At 41.9% G+C, this 23,404-nt stretch overlaps 1 protein-coding gene across 3 annotated transcripts in view; it reads right to left on the bottom strand.

Moving 5' to 3' along the window:
- Positions 1-559: 559 nt before the first annotated feature.
- Positions 560-23,404, bottom strand: part of BMP2K (BMP2 inducible kinase) — a 67,558-nt gene continuing 44,713 nt past the window's right edge. For 2 of the 3 annotated variants that reach the window (XM_075501367.1, XM_075501368.1), the window contains exons 15-16: positions 17,187-17,300; positions 560-6,148 (exon numbers count right to left, since the gene is read on the bottom strand). In XM_075501367.1, the coding sequence (XP_075357482.1) occupies positions 4,710-6,148; positions 17,187-17,300 (1,553 nt within the window). In that variant the 3' untranslated portion in view covers positions 560-4,709. The remainder of the gene's footprint in view (positions 6,149-17,186; positions 17,301-23,404) is intronic. The other variant, XM_075501369.1, reaches the window with a different exon arrangement.

Below are 23,404 nucleotides of genomic sequence, written 5' to 3'. Positions count from 1 at the left end.
CGAACAGCCAGGACATAAGCTACTATTTATAACCGAGTCCCGCTGCCGCCCCTCTGTTCTTGACCGTTTTCATTCTTACTTCAGCTTATCTAAGAGTAAAATCAGTACAAGCAGCATCCAAAAACCTGCTCTGGTGAACAACTGGTGGAAGGGGGACAAATCACATTAAAATCATGTCTTAAAGATCAGGTGCAGAACTAGGTCCATGGAGATAGCATTGGGAACTGTTCCTAACATTTTGGCTACAGAAAAGGGACCGAGCTTCTGTTACCACCTAGGAATCGGAACGCATCCTTTCAGCACGGTTCCGCAGGAAGGCTTTAAAGAGTAATACTGAACCTACGGAATTAAAAATAGTACATTATCAAGAGGTTTTTAACAAGTTGGACAAGGAAAGATGATTGGGCAGCAACTACAAGTATTTTAAAACTTTTTTTGAAGTGTGACAGGACCCTACAGCCACAAAAAGCAATCAGCAGAAGCAGCATTGCTTATAGTGAGTAAACTAAAGCCTAAATGTGAATACTTAATAATGCAATGTTTAAGGAGACCTGCAAAGTCACTGTTACCATGTTTGTTTATTTAACAACTGCAAGTATTTTATGACGTACATCAGTTTCACAAAAAAGTTAAAGTTCTCTGTTTAGTGGTACACAAAAAAGCTTTAGAAACTTGAAGTCTAACAAGAAATGGAAGTGTAGTTCAGGAAAGTGCACTTAAAAGCTGAATGCCAGCAATTTCAAAATAGTTTTTACGCTCTTTAATATTAGGTGATGCCTTAGTCACAAATTTACCTATACACACAATTTCCTTGATTCTCCTTTCGAAATAAGCACTATAGGAAAGTAATGCAGCAGCCACCCTTCGCACTTCTTTTTCTTTTGCAGCTTTGACTCATATTCACTGCCTCAAGTCACATGAAAGTGATCGTGGCTGCTACGTCACTAAAAACACAGCAATGCCGAGAGACACATGATGTGTGCGAGCATGTGTATATTTTATATATACTTTTCATATATAAAAATACACAATGTAGTATAAAAAACTCCAGATAAACTCTTATTCTCACAGTAGCAAATATATCAACTTATTTTCACAGTACTTGGGTTTACTAACTGGGACGCCCAGAACGATTAGAAGTTGTTTCCTCCAAGGCTGGTACGGACGGGTCCCACATTACGCAGGTCAGCCAAAGCAACCGCGCACATCTCAAGGCCATTTGAGAGTCTGCAGAGAAACACGACTATCTATCTTCTCTTTCCATGACCACAACCATTAAGGGCTTCTTAGTACCTTTTGACAGAATCTCTCTCTCAAGCAGCTGATGCTAAAAGGCCTGTGATTCAGTCATTCAACACGCTGAAAGAAAAGCTGTAAAAATCAATCGATATTTTCTCTTGGAAGGGAAGTGTCAGTTCCTTACCTTGCCATTATTGTCTTCACAGACAGTATGGTACACGTCTAGCGCAGCAAGGTCTTTCCCGTATTTTGGGTAAGGTCATGATGTACTCCATGGCAAGCACACACATGAGCACGCACACACACACCGAATAAAGGCGAAAGGATATCACTTTCCCTGACAGTACCACATTTTGTCTCTGTTGAATAGCGAATCTTAGCTGAAATTAAACCCAAACTTGGGCTTAGTCGTGTATAAACAATATACACCACGCAAAGTCACCTTAGCGAGGCATACTAATCTCTTTTCAGTCACAAGAAAGCATAAAATAATTTTAGCTCTAGAAACAAAAAAGTTACATTTAAGCAAAAACCTGTTTCCTAACTAGAATACAAAGAACCAGGTTTATTAAGGCCATTAGAAAGCACATGTCATTGGCCATAACTCATACGCAGGCAGAGGCATTGTGCCAGTTTTAGAGTAACTTGGGTTTACAGTTTGCTTATATCTCGTCTCTTGGTTTCTGTCTACAATCCCACTTCAGCTTTCCTGTACTGCAATATAACCACTTACGGACCCTCTGCCAGAAACCAAGCCAACCCGCCACACAAGGAAAACCTGTAGCGCTCCTCAGCCTGAAGTCTGAGGGTAGAGAGACAAAAACCAAACACGCTTCCTTCTACTCTTAATTTACCTGAACATTTAGGCCCACACTAAGTCTGCCGAGGCACAGCCTTCTCCCTCGGTGTCCAGCAGCGAACCACCTCTCCTTTCAGGCAGCGGAGCCAAGCCCCAGCCCTACGCGCGTTGTTAACCCTTTCCTCTGGCACCAAACAGCCAAGCAAGCCCTGAAGTTGCTTTTCCACGAGGGAAAGCAGCGGCTGCATGGCTTTGGCGAGGACTAGCCGCATTTAAGACCATGGGTCAGGTGCCTGTTGTTTTATTCTCGTTTTCTTTCCACCCACCTGCCCCATTTGTCGTAGCATTCTGTTCCAACAGCTCTTTAGGCACGTTAAGGAACATTTCAGAAAGAAACCGTAGGAAGGCAGCTCATAAGCACGCAAAGAGAAAAAGGAAAAAGAAAAAAAAAAAAGACACTTAACCTGAGTATCAAAAAATGCTACAAAACTTGGCGTGCGCTTCTTACAGCCTTTGGTACAAAAAACCCAGGTGAGAACAGTAGTAATAAAGCCTAAGAAACTCCTGTGCAAATAGAGTTGAAACATTTCTACTCATAACCCCCTAAGAGCTTAATTTCTAAGCCTGAAAAAGGCATACGTAACCAAGCACAGCTGTCGTATTTCACTTTCACCCTGTGAGAAAAAGGAAAACGAGGAAGATAATGAAGGTGTACAGATACGTATAAGCTTCTTCCACATTCCAGGACTAGGGGAAGCAATATCACATATATCCAAGGGAGCGTTTTATCAAACCAACCCCCAAAGGAGTCAAGCGACTTGTTTTTAATGTGTTGTTTTCAACAAATATTGTAAGGGGTCCACCCCCCACCCTCACAGACCTCAGGACGACTGTATAACCAGCAGGAGACTTTGAACAAAAATGCACAACCCTAAATATTTGCCTTTACGTCCTGTGACGGGGGGACACAGGGACACACAACCACGAGTGCTTATGTCCTCCATATATAAACATCCACTTATCTACTCATCACCATTCGGTAGAGCAGGATATAAAGTTGAGACAAGCCGAGGAACCACCTCCTTCCTCTTTAGGACTGCCGTGCAAAAAAGGCAGACAAATTGGACCGTCCCGAGTCGTACTCGCTCTGCAGACAGCGTACGTGGCTTGGCACAAGTTGCGAGGCAGCGGAGAAGCCGTCCCGCCTACACACAGCACGTGCTTCTACAACTGGTAACGAAATCTTGTCCTCGATGAGTCTGTTCCCATCACCTTCCCATCACCTACTGGCACCGCACGCTCCCAAGCTTTTAGCCACGTCTCGTGCACCTAATGTCTCAGAGGTACTGTGCCGCAGGACAGGAGTCCTGCCTGTAAGGCTTCGTGGTGTGAAATGCAGTTACTGGTATGGTAGCCATCAGCTTCTGCAAGCTACCTGCTGCTTACTGCTTCTGTTCCGAAACAAATCCGGGTTCAGAGAAGTTTCTTCAAAGCTCAGTGCATTTAGCAAAACTTTCTTATAAAATACGCTTAAGTACAATAATAGATTCATGACGACTTAAAAGAACATTAGGTTACAGCCATTTCATAAAATTATTATTATTTTAAAAAACAACAGGTTTGAAAGAATACACGTTTTCTTTGCAATAAAAATCCAAGAGGAAAAGAAAAGGTATTTTCAGACACAAATCCCAATTTATAATCAAATAAATCTGATGGTTGCATCTCACAGTCAACTGTACAAGTCATCTGAAAAACTCCCTATGTGCCAAATGGTTTCCTCGTGTAAACCAGCCTCTCTTCCCAGCGTACTGAGTCGTCTTCAAAGTGCTGCAAACACTGGCTGCATCCCTGCTGGTTTACTCCTCTACATTCAGGCTTTTCATTTCACAAACCATTATATTCTCTGTATCTTTAGTTTTATCTCTAAACTTCCAGTTTGCTATTTTACATTAATGGCACTTACTGTAAAAAAAAAAAAAAATTCTTTGAACATTTAGGCACACAAAAAAATAATCTGCCTTTCATCTCTGCAGCTGCATAGATGTCTACCAGGTCCCAAGCCATAGCCGTGCTCTGGAATTCTGGGCCGCAGCCCCTTGAGGACTTGGCTTCTTTATTTTTATGATTAATAAAGGTAGTTTTCACCTAGGAAGCAAAGACGCAGCTATTTCCAGCAGATCAATCTGGATATTAGTACATTTTGGTTCTTAGGTCTACTGTGACTGAGACACGAAGAACCACCACAGCTCCATTAGCCTACCTGTACGTATGGAAAACGTTTTTTCATGTAATCTCTGCCCGTCCCCCTCCCTCCATCTCAGCACATCAGAGAGGACTGAAAAGGCAACGCAAAAGTGCGGAATGACAATGTGTTCCAGGGCCCAAAGTCAGTGACAGACAAAGATTCGTATCTGATTTCTCCTTTCATTCTGGGAGCCATCTGTCAGAACAAAATGATGCTCCTGGTTTGTTTTTTTCTATTTTTCTCAAAAAAAAAAAAAATCTGCCATCATTCTAAATTTCATCGTGCAAGTTGGCCATGCCTTCTTGAACTTGAACAAACTGTACAACCCACGCCCCTGTCAATTCAACCAGATAAATTACTCTACTAACTAAAACCTCTATTAAGTAACTCGGAGAGGTGGAAGGGGGAACCCCTTGGAAGCATTTACTGTTTGGGAGGAAACGGAGCTGCTCCAAAGGGATCTAACTCTAGCGCCTGTTGCTGCTGGCTCTGTGCGCTCTGCACGACCAGTTCTGTGAAGGGTACTGCACCAAAGTCATCTGTTTTCAGCCCGTCACTGCCGTGAATGGCTCCGTGCAAGGAGCTTTGCCTAGGTCTACCAGCCACTACTACTGTGCCGTGATCCCCGCGGTTGTCACCAAACCCTTGATGCTGGGGATGCCGCATCAAGTCCGGTGGGTGGAAGGGTTTGGCTCCGAAAGGATCCAGCAGACTCTCGTCTGTCTGCAGAGGGTTGGTTCGATCTTTGCTGTCAGTCAACGCAACGCTTATGTTCTCTTTGGAGTCTGAAATAGTCAGGAACTCGTTGCTGCTCTGCGAGTCCCTGCGGCCTGCTTTCTTGTGCCTGCGGGCTCTCTCAGGGGTGCGGTAGCTCGGTTTCAATGCCTTCTTCGTGGTGGTTGGGGTGCCGTGGTGGCGCTTTCCGTTGTTCTTTGAGACCTCCTGCTTCATGCGCCTTTGGCGGGAAGAAAGTTTCTGCAGGTTACGCTGCTGCTTCACCTTCTGTTGCTGCTGCTGACTCCCCGTGATCTCTTCAAAAGGAACCAGCCCAAACAGGTCCTCTTTGCTCCCGCTGGTCTTGGGGAGAAGGGAAGGCTGAAACGGGGTGCAGCCAAAAATATCCACGCTCCGTGGAGAGGTGGGGGAGAGCAGAGGCTCAGTTCCCGCCACCTGGCCATCTTGCTGAGACACCTTTTTGCTGAAGGGGGCTTTTGTGAAAACATCGAAGTCATCCTGCTCTTGGTTCAGGCCGGGAAAAGCCGTCTGAGAAGACGCATCTTTGTCCATCTTCTCTCTTGCCTGAGGCTGCAGAGTAAAAAAGGGCACTGCCCCAAACACATCAAATTCTTGGCCAGGGTTCTCCTTGATGATAGTACTTGGCACCTCAGACAAGGACGTATGCATTGAACTGGGTTCTTTGATTTCACCGCTGCCCCCGCCATCTCTGAACCTACTGCTCAGGAGCCCTTCCGCAGATTTTTGCTTGGTACGATCAGAATCGGAGTCAGAACTTTGCTTCTCTTCCTCCTCTTCCTCCACCTCTTCCTCAGAGTCCATGAGGAGAGGTCGGTGGCCTAAATTCTCTGGTTCCGTATCATTGTCATCATTAAAGTCTCCATTCTCTCCTTGCAAGACTTCTTCATCCTCCTGTTCTTCTTCTTCCTCGCTGCTCTTGGGAGAAGGAGGATCAGATTCAAAATCACTCTCCGACTCATCACCACCTTTTGTCACTTGTCCCTCTGCAGCTTTCCTCCCTGGCCGGGGATCTCTAAAAGCGTGGCTCAGTTTTCCAGCCTTGGGTGGGGTCCCTAAGTTATTTCCTTGATTGTTGGCTGAGTTATCCGCTTGTTTTCCAGGGGAACCTGCAGGTCCGAAGAAAAACGGAAAACAAAACTTGAAATACACTCTTGAAGTCAACACTTATTCCACACACACCTTAGCCACACATACCGAGAGATGATGCAAACATATATTCTGTACTGAGGCAAGTGAGGTAAAATGAGACCTAATATTTCAACCACCACTCATAGAATTGATCTATAGTCAGACCTTCTGGCTTTACTCTGCAAGCACAAGCTGTCTAGAAATACAATACTAGTATTTTTGGGGTGTGGAGGAGGGACCAATGGGCACGGGTGATCTCTAGAGCCAGCGCTGTAAACTCAGGCGTTACACGGCTGCTCCCTCAGGGAACTGGAGCCAGTGTGCCTGAAAGATTTTAACTTTTGGTTGGTTTTTTTTTTTTTTTTTTTAAAGCAGCCTACCTATTTCTGGAAGTGCATCTGCGCTTTGATAGTCTGCTCTGACAAACTTATTGCTCTAGTCACTAAAACAGTCAGCATAGGCAAAAGAAAACTATTTAGCAATTTCAGATAATTCACTTCAGAGCTTGGGTACCATTTTAAGCAACAACAGACATCAGAGGGCCCTGCTCTGCTGGCCTACCAACCACTCTGCTGTGCCGTGTCTGTATACCAGAACAAATGCACCTCGTTGACAAACACATCCCTTCAGGACGCCTTTTGAAGAGGTTCTCCAAGACTAACCCGCTGTACTAAGGTTTTTACCATGCAGTCAGGTACGCGTGGCAATACTGACATATTCAGCGTAGTCTCAAAAAGGAAACGAGTGCATGACACCCTGTTAGTCCCCCCAGTCTTTCCTCTCCCAAGCTTTCACAGCACGAGACAATCCTACACAACATCTCCAAGATAATTAGGTTCCTCTAAGGTCAATGGAAATTAGGGACTGGGTGAGAGAGAAGCTGCTTGTTCATGTCCAAGCTGCAGGGAACACTACGTGAGGTCACGAGCTCTCTGTCCTGCCCTCGAGGGCACCAACCCCTTACACGAGCCAACCAAGAGGGACTTGGAGCCTGCCAACAGCCACCACAGAGCTACGGGGCTTGGGAGGTTTTGCCTCGCTGGTGTGTTTTGAGGCATACTAAGGGAAACGGGCAAGACAGCAATCCCTATGGGGAGATCGCAAGGTAATGGGTTAACGTAACTATTTGGAAATGGAGATGCAGGAACAAGGATGTTTTCCAACATGTGTCTTGGTTTGAAATCCTCCCTCCCTCCCCCCAGTCAGGTCCAAAACTATAATTTGACCCATAAATCCCACTGAGAATTAAGCTTGATGGTCGCTGCCATTTGGGTATTTGAAAAGGTCTCCCCAGGTGCTCCCTTGGTTTCAGCAGAAACAGCCTCTCTCCATCAGGGCCTTCCCCACCACTAATGCCAACAAAGCGCACACGGTGACAGCAACAAAGGAGAGCTTTTACCTTTTTTGGGCTGGTGGTTTTTGGTGGTTTTTTTTTTTTTGAAAGCAGTATTTGCCTTGGCATGTCAAACTTATGCTTAGAGAACATCTTTTCCTCTAGTGACACTGAAGCTCCTTCTAACTTCTAGTGTAGCAATTCAGGGGAAAAAAAAGCTATTACTTGAACTTAAGTTTGAAAGAAGTGTTTTCTTGTTTGTTTCTAAAAAGGATCTGTCAGCTCAGCTTCTCTGTGGGAAGGAAATTTATCTATTCATTTGACTCCAACACCTTCATCCCCGCTATTTACTGTCTGACAACTAGAGCTAAGAGAGTAATTCACTGATGACTCTCTCGTGGGGTGCTTGACTTAGAAATACTGGGAGCAGTAAAAACTGCATCAGTCAACGAAACAGATGGCAAGAGCACGCAGACCAGGTAAGCCTGCGTAGTGCCACTGGTATGGCACTCATCAGACTTACACAAAACAAGTTTCTCCCTATGCTGGAGCCCCGCTGCTGCACCGAGATGTTTTCTGGGGCATAACTGACTGTCGGATTTCCATTTGAAGAGAATGAGTAGGAGGAAAAGCGAAACACTTGGTCTCAGCTGGGGAAAGCATATTTGCTCTTGACATGTTCTTTTCTCTAGGACACAGATCACACGGCAGCCACGGTGCTTTAAGAATGTATAATTGAACACGTAACGCTACTAACAGCAATGGTAATTCACCTCTTTGCAGACACAGAGCAACTACCGCAAATTTGTGCGCAATACTTAGAAGTGAGGCTATATTACAGTCGCTCCAGGCTGAACATTGTGTGGGTACCAACCTTCAGATGGGGGCCAGAACAACGGCAAAGCCGACTGCGTTTCTGGTTGCGCCAGCGAGGACTTGGGCTGACGGCCAGTTTACTCTTGCCTAACGGCCACACGGAGTTCACTTTTACCCGGCTAGGAACAGCCAGTACCCCACTTCACAGCCTTCGCTAGCGAGATACTGTGCCCCGAACCCAGTACAGCCCGAGTACTGGACGCAAATTTCTTCCTCTCTTTCGGATCTGTCACAAAGCTGGGGACAGGGGCTGGTCCTCGTTAGAGCAGTCGTTAACACGCTCTATTCACAGCCGTGTGCTAGACTGCTGACCCTCTCACCTGACCAAAAGGAACACCTTCCGGTAAACAATCGCTGAAATTTCATCAACTCCGTGTGTTCACAGGATTGAAAAAGCTGGGGATGGATGTGCGCACCAGTTATATCTCTGAAAAAAAACTTCAGCCAGAATCCAGCTCCTGACTCTCTTGTTCTTGTAATATACAAAATAATTTCTCAGGTAATTTCTTTTGTCACGAGGAAATTAGCATGCAACTTCCAGGCCAAGGCAGATTTTTTCTTTCTGTGCTCCAGTTTAGACCAGAATATTAAATTTTACAAGAACAGTTTCCCCCTTTTTTAAAAGGAATTAATAGCCGATTTCTTCATCCAGTAGCCATTTTGCTCTTTTGCAATTACACTTAAAATAACAATAAAAATTCTGCAGCAATATATTTTATGTATGGATTTAAAAACAAGACGACCAGAATGACTAAAAACATCAGGTGATTAGGGCTTTGAGCTGTTTTTTCTTTGCTTCTGGTGTCAGATTGCTTCTTATCTACTGTAATTTTAAATACTACATATTTGCTTTACCCACTAAATTAGAATCTGGATTATTTGGCTTCTTACTTTAGATTTCCCAAAGGTACAGCCTTCACATTGCACTATATAACCCCCTATCTGCCAAATCCTGCTTTTTCCAATATTTACTGAAACACTAACAGTAACATAAATGCAATTAGATTTAAAAGGAGAAGAACAAGGAAATATTTCTAGGTTAGATGTTAACACCACTTACACAACAAAAATCCCCAACCTTTTATGTATGTCAATAGCCACATGAGTTTACACTCCCAAGGAACGATTAGACCTTTGTACATAATTTCCATATGCAGAAAGCAATTTATAAAGTAATTGTTTTTCAAGACAAGAACTGAACCACAATATATCTAATATACCCGCCTTCCCAAAAGGTTTAACTCTTATTTGGTAATTGCTGCCACAGTCACACTCACTGGAAAACAAACCGCAAAGGACACCAACAAGACAAAAAAAGCCAACCTCTACCAACAACTGCCGACTTGCTCATTTAAGTAATTTAAGCCACGCGAGGTTTAGCTCTCAGTAGCAGACCTCCCTGGACAGAACATACACCAAACGGGACTCGACAATGCATGGCAAAGCACTTGGAGCCGTTTCCCAAGCCATACTGGATGCATTCATACTGGCACGTGAGCCATTCCAACATCTCCTAACAGAGCCACCTGTAACTGTTATTCTGGCTGACAACACACAGCAAACGATTTTGGGAATCAGTCATCCAGAAAACCTAGTTTTTAAGGGAGCTGCATTAGTATTCCAGATTTCCTTTCTCGAGTCCAAGAACTACCATCTCTCGAAAAACTGGGATGAAGTCAGGAACAATTCATTGAGCAATCCCACTTGCTGGAGATGTGCGTTCCGTAGGAAATACAGAGACTGCCTGCTCGCTACGTATGAAGCTACGTGTTTTGTTCATGTACTCGGAGCTCCGAACCGCTCGTCAAGGAAATGCTGAGCACATTGCTCATTGACAGAGGCAGGGACGTGGAAGGTGCTTCAATAGCTAGCAAGATTACTGAAAATCTAAAGTACTTGTTGATTTTTACACTATTTTCTACACAGCTATCTGTCTTCGCACTAGTCAGTTTTGTGGCCTCTTACTCTACTAAGGGCAACGGGGCTAAGCCATCACACACTGAATTTAGCATACAACTCCCTTTTTGATGGCAAGAATGAAGCAGCACGCCGGAAAAGGAAGACTGAGCCTGTGTATCTGTAAATGTCTGTCCCTGCACATGGGAAAACATTTTCTGGAATATCTCCACTCTGAGGCCACTCAACGAGATTGCAAGCATATTTATTTTTCCAGCTGTACATCATTACAGCACCAGGCAATTAACTGCCTATTAGCTCATCAGCTTCAAACCCCTCATTTCACTACAAATGATTTCTGCACAGGGTTTCTGAATTTCTAGCTCTTTAGCCCCAACATTCCTCCTTATCCACCATCTCCTTGCCAGAGTTAAGAACAATACTCCTTTCTCACAGCAGGAAATTTATGTTACTGTATTGTGTGCAGACTCAGAATAATCAAAAAGACAATGAATTTTGCAGAGATTAGAAACTCAAAAGCCACCGTAACAGCTCGCTCACTAAAATTTCAGAACAAACCTGTATCGCCCTACATGCACAACTTCAACAGGAGAGCAACTGGGACATGGCAGATGACACTGGGAGCGGCAACTGCTCCTGCTACATGGATTTGAGAAAGCACTTTTATTTCGGAAGTATTTTAAGAGTGGTGACCTCACTGCTCCCACGTTTCTATCTCTCTGGAAAGAGCAAGTATCTTGCTTTATTCTTCAGTTTGTGTTGAGGTGTTGTAAACCAACAGAGCCATCCCCTCCCAGCAGGCATTAGTCTAAGATACTAGTCTGAAACACTCCATAGTCTAATGTAGCCAAACCACATGGAAGAAACCATCTCTGGCTGCACCTTCTCATCTGCAGTGTCTTCGGTTTAGTTCCAGTAAGAGGGAGAAAATTGCAGTGGACTGGTGTCAAAACCGAACCAAAGAAACAAAAATATCTTCTATAAAGCTATCAGTTTTAAACCCACGACAGGAATATTCTGTTTTGTTTTTCTACACTACAGTTGCCCCGCTTTCACTCCTGAAGAAGTGAGCAAACTCAATAAATACTAAGAGCACTACAACTAGAAACAATGCCCCAAAAGGGAAAATTGCGTGGTTAGCGACAATCTAATGCTCTGGCCACACAGATTTGCAAAATGAAATATTCTGTCATGTTGATTTCATGCAATCTTCTCAACCTAAACTGCTGCAGAGACTGTTCAGATATATATTTATAAGAAAATGCTGCAAAATGTTGAGTAACATCTGTTTGTAATGTACTGTTTGGATTACTACACTTCTAATCAGGTTTGCATCTTGTAAGAGACAATTGTTCTTCCCTTAAATGCAAGCCAGGTGGAACATCTTTAATCATATAAGAAGATCCCAATCTTCAAGGAAATTTTCTGTTCTGATGTTCTTTTTCGAGACATCCGATTATAAGAGGATGAATTCCCTCTAACAACCGCAGTAATTGCATGCCTTCTGCTGGTTCATCATTTTAGGGTATTGCGGGGGTGGCGAAAGAGTGGGGCATAAGGGCTTTAAGCTTCCTTTGAATTGGAAGCATACTGCCACCATCATTTCAGAACAATTTGCCACATGTCAGGCCCAAGGATTACCGGCGTGCTGCAACTCAATCTGCGCGAGTTGTTTGACAATAGCCAGAGTGGCAGCTGCTGAATATTGTAATGGCTTTACACTGCTTACCACCTTTATTTTCAAGAACAAAAACACGAGGACAAAATGCTTCTGCCTGGCATCTATTGCTTAAATATTCTTTCAAATAATTAGTCCACAGGTTGAAGCGTGTTATAAAAAAAAGAAAGGGCGAAAAGCAACCGTGATGGCTCTAAGATTTGGGGAAAAAAAAAAAAAAAAAACATCACTGCATCATTTTGGACAGAAAAAAACCACACCACTGGCACACCCCACATATCATTTATTGTTGTGACGTGTGAATAAGTTCAAGTTACTTAGAAAGTGTTATCTAGAAAAGCTAAAGATTATCTTGATACAAGGAAAGATCTTGAACCTGCATTCAGCAAGTGGTATGAATACCTGAAACCATAGCCAAGGAGAGGTTATGAAGCAACATCAGCAGTATTTTCAGTGAGTACACATATTGATGTGAACTTAATTTAATTGTCAAGTTAGCTAAATCTGGAAGACTGTACAACAGCCATATCAAGTTGCGGGTCTGGGCATCTTTTAGCAAACAATTCAAGAACATCAATTGCCACAGAAGCATGAACTGATGGCAGGAGCTGTTTTAGTGTTGTAGAGGAAGTTGGCTCAAGTCTTTTTGTTACTCCTGCTCTCATGTTTGTAATTTCTTGCTAAATTACAGTGGGCTGTGCTTCATTTAAAGCTCCAGACCGCACCATAGCCCACAGGCTCCAAAGCCGTGATATACAAACTTGCAGTGGTTTGAACCCTTGTTAGAAGCAGCATACCAAAAAGTAACCCAACGAATAGTTGTCACCCACATCTCTTCATGCCAGAAGAACACGCTTTGCTGCTGTAACACAGTGAATGCTAATCATCAGCTATTGCAGCACCATCCTTTCAGGGACATTCTGTGTCCAAGTCTCCCGACAATTTCCGTTGTACTGCTATCTGGCATGCAGCTGGCTGGTCTTCTGCCAAATCCACACAGCTGTGACTAGCTAGTTACATACCACACCACAAAAATTGCTCTTATTCCAAGACAGACACCTATAACCATCATTTAAGGACACTACCAAGTCTTCGAGTGCAGGAAGTCTGGAAGTAAAAAGGAAGCCGCTACAGTACTAAACTTGCTTTTATCCCCAGTCTCTGCACAGTGAACATGCATGCAGTGACTGGGAAGGGGTTACCTATGTATGTTAGAAGAAACAACAGTGATTTGATCAAGAAGCACCATGTCTACAGCACAGAAGAGGTGCTCTACAAACATCCAGTAGAACAGCTAAATAGATGACCTCAACTAGAGCCTTATCCCAGGAAGACAAGCCAGAAGACAGCTCACTGACATTCTCCACAGGAGCAAAACACCTAGCAGACACCTTCAGGTCAGCACTTGCGAAGAAATTCCAGTCAAGGCTTCCCAACATCTCCACTTCTCGCACAGTCCAGCTGTATCATTTTGAGAGTTACCTCAAATCTTTTCTTGATTCTCTGAATTCCAGTATTAAGCTGAGGGAAGCACAAGGCAATCTAGCCCAGTTTAATCCCAGAAAGAATTAGTGTAAACAAACATATGATGGCAAAAGGCCACTGAGTACAACTCAACAGCAAACTGTACTATATTCATGACATTTCCTTCTTAAAATTTGCAGATAGCAGAAAATGTGTCTCTCTTCTGAGTTTCTGAAACACTCAACTTGATGTTAACAAAGGATGTTACAACAGAGGCTGGTTAACATACACTTGAATCAAAAGCTTCCATTCCAAAAAGCTAACTGCAGGAGCCAATTTTTCCACTGTCACCATCCAGTGTTTCAGGCATTCAAGAACCAGAATCTGTTTTCCACATGTTAGGTGCCTGTCCTGAGCACCTCATTACTGGCTGTTCAACTGTGCTTTCTTCTCTCATTTCCATAAAAGAGCACTGGAATTCTCTTTCAAGCCAATTGTCTTTTCCAGCCATCTCCAATTCTAAGCCATTACTATTTTCCACAAACATTTAGGCATAAAACAGTGTGTAATAGCAAGTTTACATATAGTACTTGTGAAAACACTTTTAACAGGATACCCACCAAATGTGAATTACACTAAGTGCTTCTACACCATATTCCCATCAACTATATTGAGAGGAACACAACAAGATGTTAGTTCTTTTCACACAGGTATTTGCCCTCTGCATAGCATGTCAGGTGACATACATGTTGTTGCTGGCTCTCCATTCCCACCTGAGAAGAAGCAGCACAGAAGCTCTGATGGATAAGCAGCCTTAGTCCATCCAGTTCCAGGCTCTCCTTCCCGGTGATCCTTGCAGCAGCAGCCGCCGCCTGACAAGCATTCAGCTCCGCAGGGAAAATCCCAAGGGCTAACAACTCTCAGCAACCCATGGTCCTTTCCAGCGATGATAACAGGTTTCCAACTTCAACCTCTGCATCTCCCTTGCAATACCTTCCCAGACACATGTAAACGTACCTGATAGCACTTATTTTGCTGGACTACCAGCACCTTATCTTAGGTTGTTAAGTCAAAAGATGATACATGATCTTCAGCTTCTTGCTGCTATCTCACATCAGATAATAGAAATTAATTAAGTATTGAGTCAAGTGCTGCTTTAAGTGGAGAACCTTTAAGCCTCCAAAACAGAAGAAATACCCTGGGTGACTCTACTCAGCTACAGTCCATATACAACAGCATTTACAAACCCGAGACCTCTGTCACACATCAAAAACAGTGAAGCAGAAGAAGGTTGTGAATACAGTAGAATGCGTCTTCAATAGGAACCGTCACTTTCTAAGAAAGTAAAATTTTCTTTTTTCATTTATTTTAAATAGTCTGTATTAACATCAACATTTCATCTCATCATAATTCAACAAGTCAAAATTCAGTAGTCAGCAACCTGGGTGAACAGTGGTAACACACTCCATATTTGCACTGTAGACCTGTTTCAATAAGGAAGTGAAACTTCTGCTCTAACTAGATAAAGACAGTCTCTCACCCAAACACTGGAATTGCGCTCCAACTATTAAACCTCTGTTCCACTTACTATTCAGTCATCTTCCCTCGGATGCCCTGAGTAAGGTACGCACATGGTTTACTTCTTGTTTAAAACTTTTACAATCACAAGGAACAAACCAGAAAGAACATATTACATTGAAATGTTAAGTACAAGAGCAAATCAAATTAATAGGGACATTTGTCAAGTTTGTCCTAGAAAGCCCTCAACTAGAAATAAAATATGTTTAAAGTCAACACCATTCTCCTTTTATTAGTTGTCTTCCAACACCTCATTTCAAGACATTTCCAAGAACAACTCCGTGGGGAAAACAAACCAGCTGTTAAAAGATGTATCTTCAGATTTCAAGATTTATCCTATCAGATTCGTTTGCTAAGTGTAATTCACTGTTAACACAGAATTAAAAACACCTTCCTTGAAATCAAGCCAGTATGTACAATTGTTTAAATTCCAGTTATGAGTCACTAGAAAAAAGGCTATTGAAAACTGTACTATTTTTTTGCCAGTGAAACATTCACTACCAGCTCAACATATCTCAAGCAGTCTGGTTTTTCAGCCATGAGTGAACTTGATTTTTTTTTCTTTTTTCCTTAAGAGAAAGCATCTCCCCTTGGTTTTTAGTATGTCAAGAATTAAAGCTTGGATTCAAAGTAACAAAAAGAATACATATAACATAATACAGCAAGGCCATTTATTACATTCTAAGCTATATTATATCTATCTGAAAAACAGCAATGAGCAAATACATTTTTAAGACCTAAGGTGAAGAAAGAAAAAGAATAATCCCTAGAGACATGGGTATGAATACTCAAGACAGGAGACTAAGCACCTGATAGTCACCATCTCAGATAAAGCATAACTATTACTGTTCCTTTTGCATGTGTATTTAGGCTCACCTAGAAAGCAAAGCAACCTCTTTAATGAAGGCTCTAGGGTAAATCCTCCCAGACTGCCACCTACAGAGCAAACACTTCTTGACTTAAGAATTGCTTTCACATTGTACTGAACTCCTGCACATTAACAGGATGACAGAAGGTAAACTTGTCCTTTCTGAACGAGCTGAACAAAAAGAGAAACTAAGAACACAGGAACAGACCCAGCAGAATTAATTCAAGCCTTTCTAACAACAGGAGAGGATGTGGATGCAGAGGTATTCTGACAAATTGCCTTGCAGAATAGAACAGCATTATCCTGTTCGCTCTTCACCAAGCGTGGTACAAGAGCACTTGTGAGCATTAAGCAGCTCTAGGAGATGATCTTCAGGAATGCAAGATGAAAGCGAAAGGAAACACAGATGCCAACTTAGGTTGACCCCAAGTGATTTATTTTAAGGCACATTATCTGAGCTTTTGAACTTCTGTAAGAATCGTTTTTATAAGTCATATTAAGGCACCTTTATCACACAAGCACTCTCAATAAAACTTAGGTAAGCCTCTAAGTGGCTCCATCAGTAATTGAAGCTCTTTTTACCATTTAACTGTCATGTAGGCTTTACTTTGCCACAGGTATCAAAACAATTATCAAAGTGCTGATCAAACAAATGTTAAAACTGGCAATTAAGTTGCAGGATTACGCCGTTTCACATTCACAGCCAATGTTCACATATACAACATGATTTTTACTTCCATCCAAGGTAAAAATAGCCAAAGCCGAACTGAAACACAATAATGAATCCCCCCTCCCCTCCAAATGTACACATACCATAAGATATGTTGTTCTTTTTGACTCAATTTGCACCAAAACTGTGTATTAACTGCAGCAGAAGCTTACAGTCTTAACTTGGCTGGAGAACTGCACTAAAGGAACAGCATGAGTTGGAAGCAGACTACAGGGAAGTAGCAAAATTTGGTCTTAGCGACTGATCTGCCTTTAGCAAAAGCACTTCTGGTTCTACGCAAGTGATTCACACTGCACTGGTCCAATGTAATTGCACTGCAAAGACTCTATGGTCTGTACACTGTACAAGTACCAGGAACTGGATGCAAAAGTATTTTTTAATAGGAGGTAATGAACATATTAAAAAAATCTCTTCAACCCCTCTACTGTCATGAGGCAGCCGACACCTTTATCATTCTTTGGTCATTTAACTGGATGTACATACTTGAACAGATACATATATATACACACATATGTATACATATATATATATATATATATATATGAGGCAGTGATGTTACAGATGTAACTTGCCTGGGTGAGAAATGAAAGGAACAGAACCAAAGGGATCTTCAGGAGGACTTTTCTGTGGAGCAGAAAGTGGCTCCACACTCTTATCTGAAGATGCTCTCCTGTCCACCAGCCTGTCTGTAAAAAACAAAATGAAACAGAACAAAAAATAAAATAAAATAAAAATGGCAGGTCTTATGCCTACACAAAGATATCTACTGTACAGGGTGAGGGAGGAATATACTCTCAATTATGGGGGTTTTGGTGTTTTAAAGGTATCCTACATCTTGAATACATACTTCTTGATCATTCAGGCAAATTCACCTGCACAAACCTACTGTTAATCCCCCTGTCCCACCAAGAGCAGCAAGTATTTGGTGATGGAATGGTTTAAATGAGGAACTCTTACATGTTATATGCAGCCTACGCGCTCTGAAGTAGCAACTACTAGTCCTCTGTGCTCTTGAGGTTTTGCAGTAAGAATCACTATGCTCATCTAAAACACAAAATCATTCATTTTATCCCAGTTTTGGCCAGCCTTTGCCACAAACAGAGAAAAGCTGACAGTCACAGCATAACAGCCGGGAGTACTTTTTATTAAACATGTAACATCTGTTAGTATTAAAAACAATCTGAGAATCATATAATATAGAGAAATGTAGTGTCTGTTTTGTATGGTCTTCAACCCTTAAGAGACTGTTGTTTTTTCTTTTTTTAATTTTTTTTTCCTTTTAAATAAAGACAAACAAAAGTTCTTTAACACAGTAAAAAAAAAATCGAAGCACTAAGAATGGTAAATACAAGTTTTTCTGTCCAAGTTCTTATTCTAACATTGCTGCCAACTGAAGATGCAGACCATCCAGCCCAACCACCACACTGCAACTCCGGAGGGTCCAGCAAGGTCCATCAACCACTTAACAATAGCACGTGCCAAGGTCTTCCACCTTCAGCTGACATGCTACATCCTCTATGCTGAAGACATAGCATTTTGCTTTCCCCCCTTTTCACAGCAAGCAGCTGCTCTTCCAAACAATTTGCAGCACAACCTTCTGGACAATTTGCCACTGTAGAGATGCAGCTGAACTGTGCCCTAATCACTTATCAAGCTACCTGCACATTTTCTATTCAGTCCTTCAATACAGCAACCAGGAGGCTTTACTAAGACAACCACGAGGGACTAGACAGCAAGCTCATCTACTTCAGACAGATGCATATTAACCCTGTGGACAAAGCCCAAGCGTTTTGAAATTACATGCCAGTTTTCACAGACAAGTGTTCTGTTTGTATTCAGGTATCTGTAATGTGAATTGTCTTATTCTTACCTTCCATTAGACTCTCCGAAGAAATACAACTGGGAGTTGTTCCATTACAGGCAACCCCTCCTTAAAATATAATCCCAATGGGGGCTCCTAGTGCAGGAGATAAGGTAGTTGCTCTCACCTCGTCATGTACGTATTGAAATAGGCAGAGACTATTTCAACATGCACAAACAAAATTACCCCAACAAAGCCAAACAACCTAAACAAAGCTACCCTACAGGGACGCGGCCATGCAGAAGAGAACACCAGCCGAGATGCACAGAAGACTAGCAGCTGTATGTTTTACACCATCAGCTTTGTGCCTTGAAGTCAAACAATTGCTGAGCATCACACCCAACCGCAGTACTTATTCCTGATTCTGAACAGTCATACCCACATTGCTTTCTCTCCTCAGGGACGAAGGGTTTGGGTTGTTTGTGTGGTTTGGGTTTTGTTTTTGTGTTTGTTGTGTTGTGGTCTTGGGGGGGGCATGCTTTGTTGTTTGTTGGTTTGGGTTTTTTTTTGATTGGTGGTTTTTTTTTTTTTTTGAGTTTTGTCTTAGAAGAAATATGTGGCCTTCAACTTGCATCTTTACAAATGCAGACTGAGGTGTGCTTTTGTTCTATTATCCCTAGTGTCTTGCCTCCAGAGGAAAACCAGTTGACTGCTGCACAGTTTGCAGGCAACCAAACTCTAGAGTAACTTTTAACGGTGCAACAACTCCAACTACCCTTTGGACAGTCCCTGCAAATGCTGGCATGCAAGTTCAAGCCCCCAGATGATGATCAGATCTCCCAACTTCAGCAGCAGGGCTAGGGACAGTGGAAAACTAAATGCATTGAAATGCTAACCATGCAAGAAAAATTCGGTGAAGTGAGTAAAGACAAGGTTTCAACTCCTCTATGGCACCTAGGCATACATGTACTGGGATACATTTCCCTGGAAAATCAAGTTTAAAACTTGTCAGTTCATCAGATTAAGGCTATTGGAAAAGGACGAGGCATTTTTCCAGTCTTCTGAGGCACAAGTGTCATTTGTCCACCTCATAACCAGATCCACTTCTCTTTATCAGAGAGTGTTTGAGAGAAAAGATAGAGCAATGGTTTCTCCAGCTTCACACAAGCAGAAGTAGATTCAGCAGGACTGTCGGTGTTAGACTTGATTGTGCTTCAGATGCAACTTCCTTAAAACAAAGATCCAAGTTTTTTCCCCTCAGTGAATAATCATACAAACACAGCCCAGACTGCTGCCAGAGACACCATCATGTGCCACATGGCACAGCGGACCCTTCCATAGCAAAGTGCAGTTATTTAAGGCCACAAACAAGGAATCCAGCTGTTTCCATTCAAGTAACAGGCCCAAGATTTCTCAGGAGACAGCTCTCTCAGGACTTTCTGAAGTACGAGAAGCACTTGTGCACAAGGAAAGCCTGGTCAGGACCACAGCTCCTTCCTGCACAGGGGGCCTAGGTAGTTCCTTCATACTGGACGTACTGCCAAGGAGATGGGCACAGAGCTCTGTAGGCTTTGCATCCGCAGGTGTCTCTGTTGAAGCACCAAGATGATTCTGGGCTTAACAAAAATCTTTGTGCAATTCAGTGCGAAGGCTGCGCTAGTATTTTTTGCGGTGATAAAGACACCTCATTTTCTCGGCTCCCAATTCTGCACAGATTATGAAGTGGTTACAGGAACTCTAAGAAATCCATTTCTTCACAACTTCGTCAGACTCGCAGCATCATGTGTTGCTTCTGGACCATCATGAATATCGATGATGATAAGCACAACACCAGCGAAACAACAGTGTCCTCAAGAACCAAGAACTCCACCCTCTAACTCCATACCGAAGGTCTCCACAAAGGTGCTCAGTTCAGAAATCTTCATTCAGTTGCACATGACATTCTACTGCAACTGTCATCTTTTTAGTATGAAAGCTTCCACGAAGTGTAAGAGAGGTATTCTGTTCTATGAGTTAGCTCCCTTTTTAAAGGACAAGTGATTCATCATCACCACAATACCCATCACTACACACACTATGAGATTAAGCTACTAAATGTACAAAATTGAACGCTAATATTAGCCTGACAAATTATGACATCTTGATCCTCTAACAAAGGCTGTGTATATTTAATTACTCATGGATCACTGTCACAAACACAACAGCTTTAAAAATATTTGACAGATTTTCAAGTATTTTGCATTTAGGTATAAAGCATCAGCTCAACAATACAAATCTTGGAAGTGGAAAAAAAGGATGTTTTGAATCCTAGTCAGCACCACATAACATCACAAAAAGACAAACTTACAAAACACTGTACATGAGTTATGAAGTACAGGATAGCAACTGGGTTTAGTAACACACAATATAACAATTTATTAAACCTGTGTCTTCAACTCCTTCCTCTAGATGGCAACATGATTCACAGTAAACTCAAAAATTGAGCAAAAAAAAAATCACTTAGTAGTAAACAGCAGTTTTCTCTCATAAGAGATAACCTACATCTAAAGGCAATTAAGCCTTGATCCTTAAGATATATCTGAGGAAATTCCAGGAAGTGTTATACAGTTCAAGACAATTTTATAGGTACAAGCCTTAGTTGTACAATAACTCTCCCAATTTCTTATTAATCCACCTAAGTTGGAGAGAGTACCAGCAGACAAAATTAAGTATAAATATTTCTGCTTTGACTGCCATAAAGGCATTAACACTGCAAGGTAAGTTCATATGACCTTTGGCACACCTTCCTTAATATCAAAAAACTAAGTTAAAAGGTCTTTGAAGTCTTTGATCTATTTATCTATGTGTACACACACACAGAGATTAAAACCAGCAATGCCCCCCTCCACTTGACCTCTAACTTAAGTCAAGCCAAAAGGGCTAAGGAAAGCTGTAACTGCATCTCCTGTCATGTATAAACAAGCCTGCCATCTAGTGTTCCATCGGTCAAGCAAATTATTCTTTTTAAAATTATTTTTATTTTTACATTTTCTGTATTCAATTGACTAAAAAACCCTAATGCTGGTTATTTACTAAGCCTAACTATGCTGTTGGGTTTACTTTTCTGATACAGTATGTTAAGTTGATTATCACATCCAGCTCTTCTGTGCATTGAATTATCTTTACTGAGGTGAGCCAAAAACACGTCTAAGTAGATTTAGTCTTTAAAAACTTGAGACTATTTTCACACATGTAGTACAAAAACTGGGTAATGGAATTATAGTAGTAGTTTACTGTTCTTTCTGCTGGAGATTTAGAGACAGCAGTTAGCAGCACTTAGCTCCAAGTTATTCTAGCGTTCACTAAGTTTAACTGCACACAATTCAGCATTTTCACTGAAAGGGTTGTCAAGCACTGGAACAGGCTGCCCAAGGCAGTGGTGGAGTCACCATTCCTGGAGGTGTTTAAGCGACGTGTAGAGGTGGTGCTTAGGGACATGGTTTAGTGGTGGACTTGGCAGTGCTAGGCTAACGGTTGGACTCGATGATCTTAAGGGCCTTTTCCAACTGGAATGATTCTCTGATTTTTTATTTCCCCAGCTTACTATAACCAGCCTCTTGAGCTACTGCAGGCAAGTCTATTTCTTGTATAGCATTTTCCAGCTTTTTGTAAGCCACTTGAAATATATCCTTGGTTAGCATCTTCTTCTGTACTTACATTTGTTCAAAACATGTGGCTTAACCAAATACATCACAGAAAACTTACCATAACTACAGTCAGCAGTCCAACAGTCAGTTAAAGATTCTGGAAATGGGTTATGTGCTGACCTTGTACTTCAAGCTAACCTTCTCGAGATTCAAGACTGTATTATTTCGGAAGATTCTAAGGCTTCATTTGGAAGCATGCCTAAAAATATTCAATTCTACTACTAAATTTCCAATTCTAAACTTGAATTCAGAAAGAATGCTTATTTTTCAGCTGGTACATTATCCATTTTGCCCAACTAGCTGTAAGTCATTTTACTGTAAAATGTGTGCAGGCTACATCCGTATCTCAAAAATAGGAGTCTTATTTGATCAACACAGGATACAAGTGAAAACAATAAACTAGAGTTTCACCAAAAAAAGTCACTTTCCTTAAGTATTAGCAGGTAATGCACACATCTTGTTCAGCTACATTTAAGGACACAGAAATCAAGAACAAAAAGACTCAGCTGAAGGCATAGGGGTTTTTGGTTTTTTTCAATTACTTGAAATTCAACTTTACTGCATTTTTAATTGCAAGGAACATGCTGATAATCAGCCTAGTATATACAATCTGTTTTTTGACACTGTCCCATCTTACAAGTCTCACTAATAAATCTGAGCTTGACAAAACCAGTTTTCAGAAGAGCATCTAATGAGCATGTGGTTAAGCAATTAAGAAAAGGAAGTCATTCCAAGTAAAAACCATTGAGATAACTGACTTCAAGAGGAAAAAGTTTATTCAACTATTGCCATATCAGAACAATAAAGCAGCCCTTACATGTAGCCACTCATCAAAAAGGACATTACAAAACATTAACATAATGTAATAGATCAATTTTCTTTCAGGCATTTTCAAAGGACGTATCAGACCCACAGAATCTTCTGCTCTGGTGTGCAAGAAAGAAGCTGGAAAGGAATAAAGCAAGCAGCCAAACTTTTCTTCCTATCTGACAACATACCTCTGCTGTTCAGAGCTTCTTGACAATCAAGGTGACACAAGCAGTATTTAAGAGCTAAGATATTACCATTTCTGCAGTATTTGAGGCAGTAACCACCCATTTTAGACAGTGAGATCCTGTTGCACACATTTTCAAAAAGGGAAAGGAAAGAAAGAAGACAGGCCCAACTCTGCCCTCAAATGCTCAGAAAGAATTTTCTGTACACAGGCTGCATGGCCCTTCCACAAGACAGGTGTTGGAACTGCTGAGCAACTACAGAGCCCTTATTTACTGCGAAGCAAAATAAGCCTTCAAGCCTCCCTTAC

This window comes from Mycteria americana, chromosome 4 (genome assembly GCF_035582795.1).
Source record: "Mycteria americana isolate JAX WOST 10 ecotype Jacksonville Zoo and Gardens chromosome 4, USCA_MyAme_1.0, whole genome shotgun sequence".
NCBI lineage: Eukaryota > Metazoa > Chordata > Aves > Ciconiiformes > Ciconiidae > Mycteria > Mycteria americana.
Note: the sequence above shows the minus strand (reverse complement) of the source record. Positions and strands in the feature narration are given on the sequence as shown.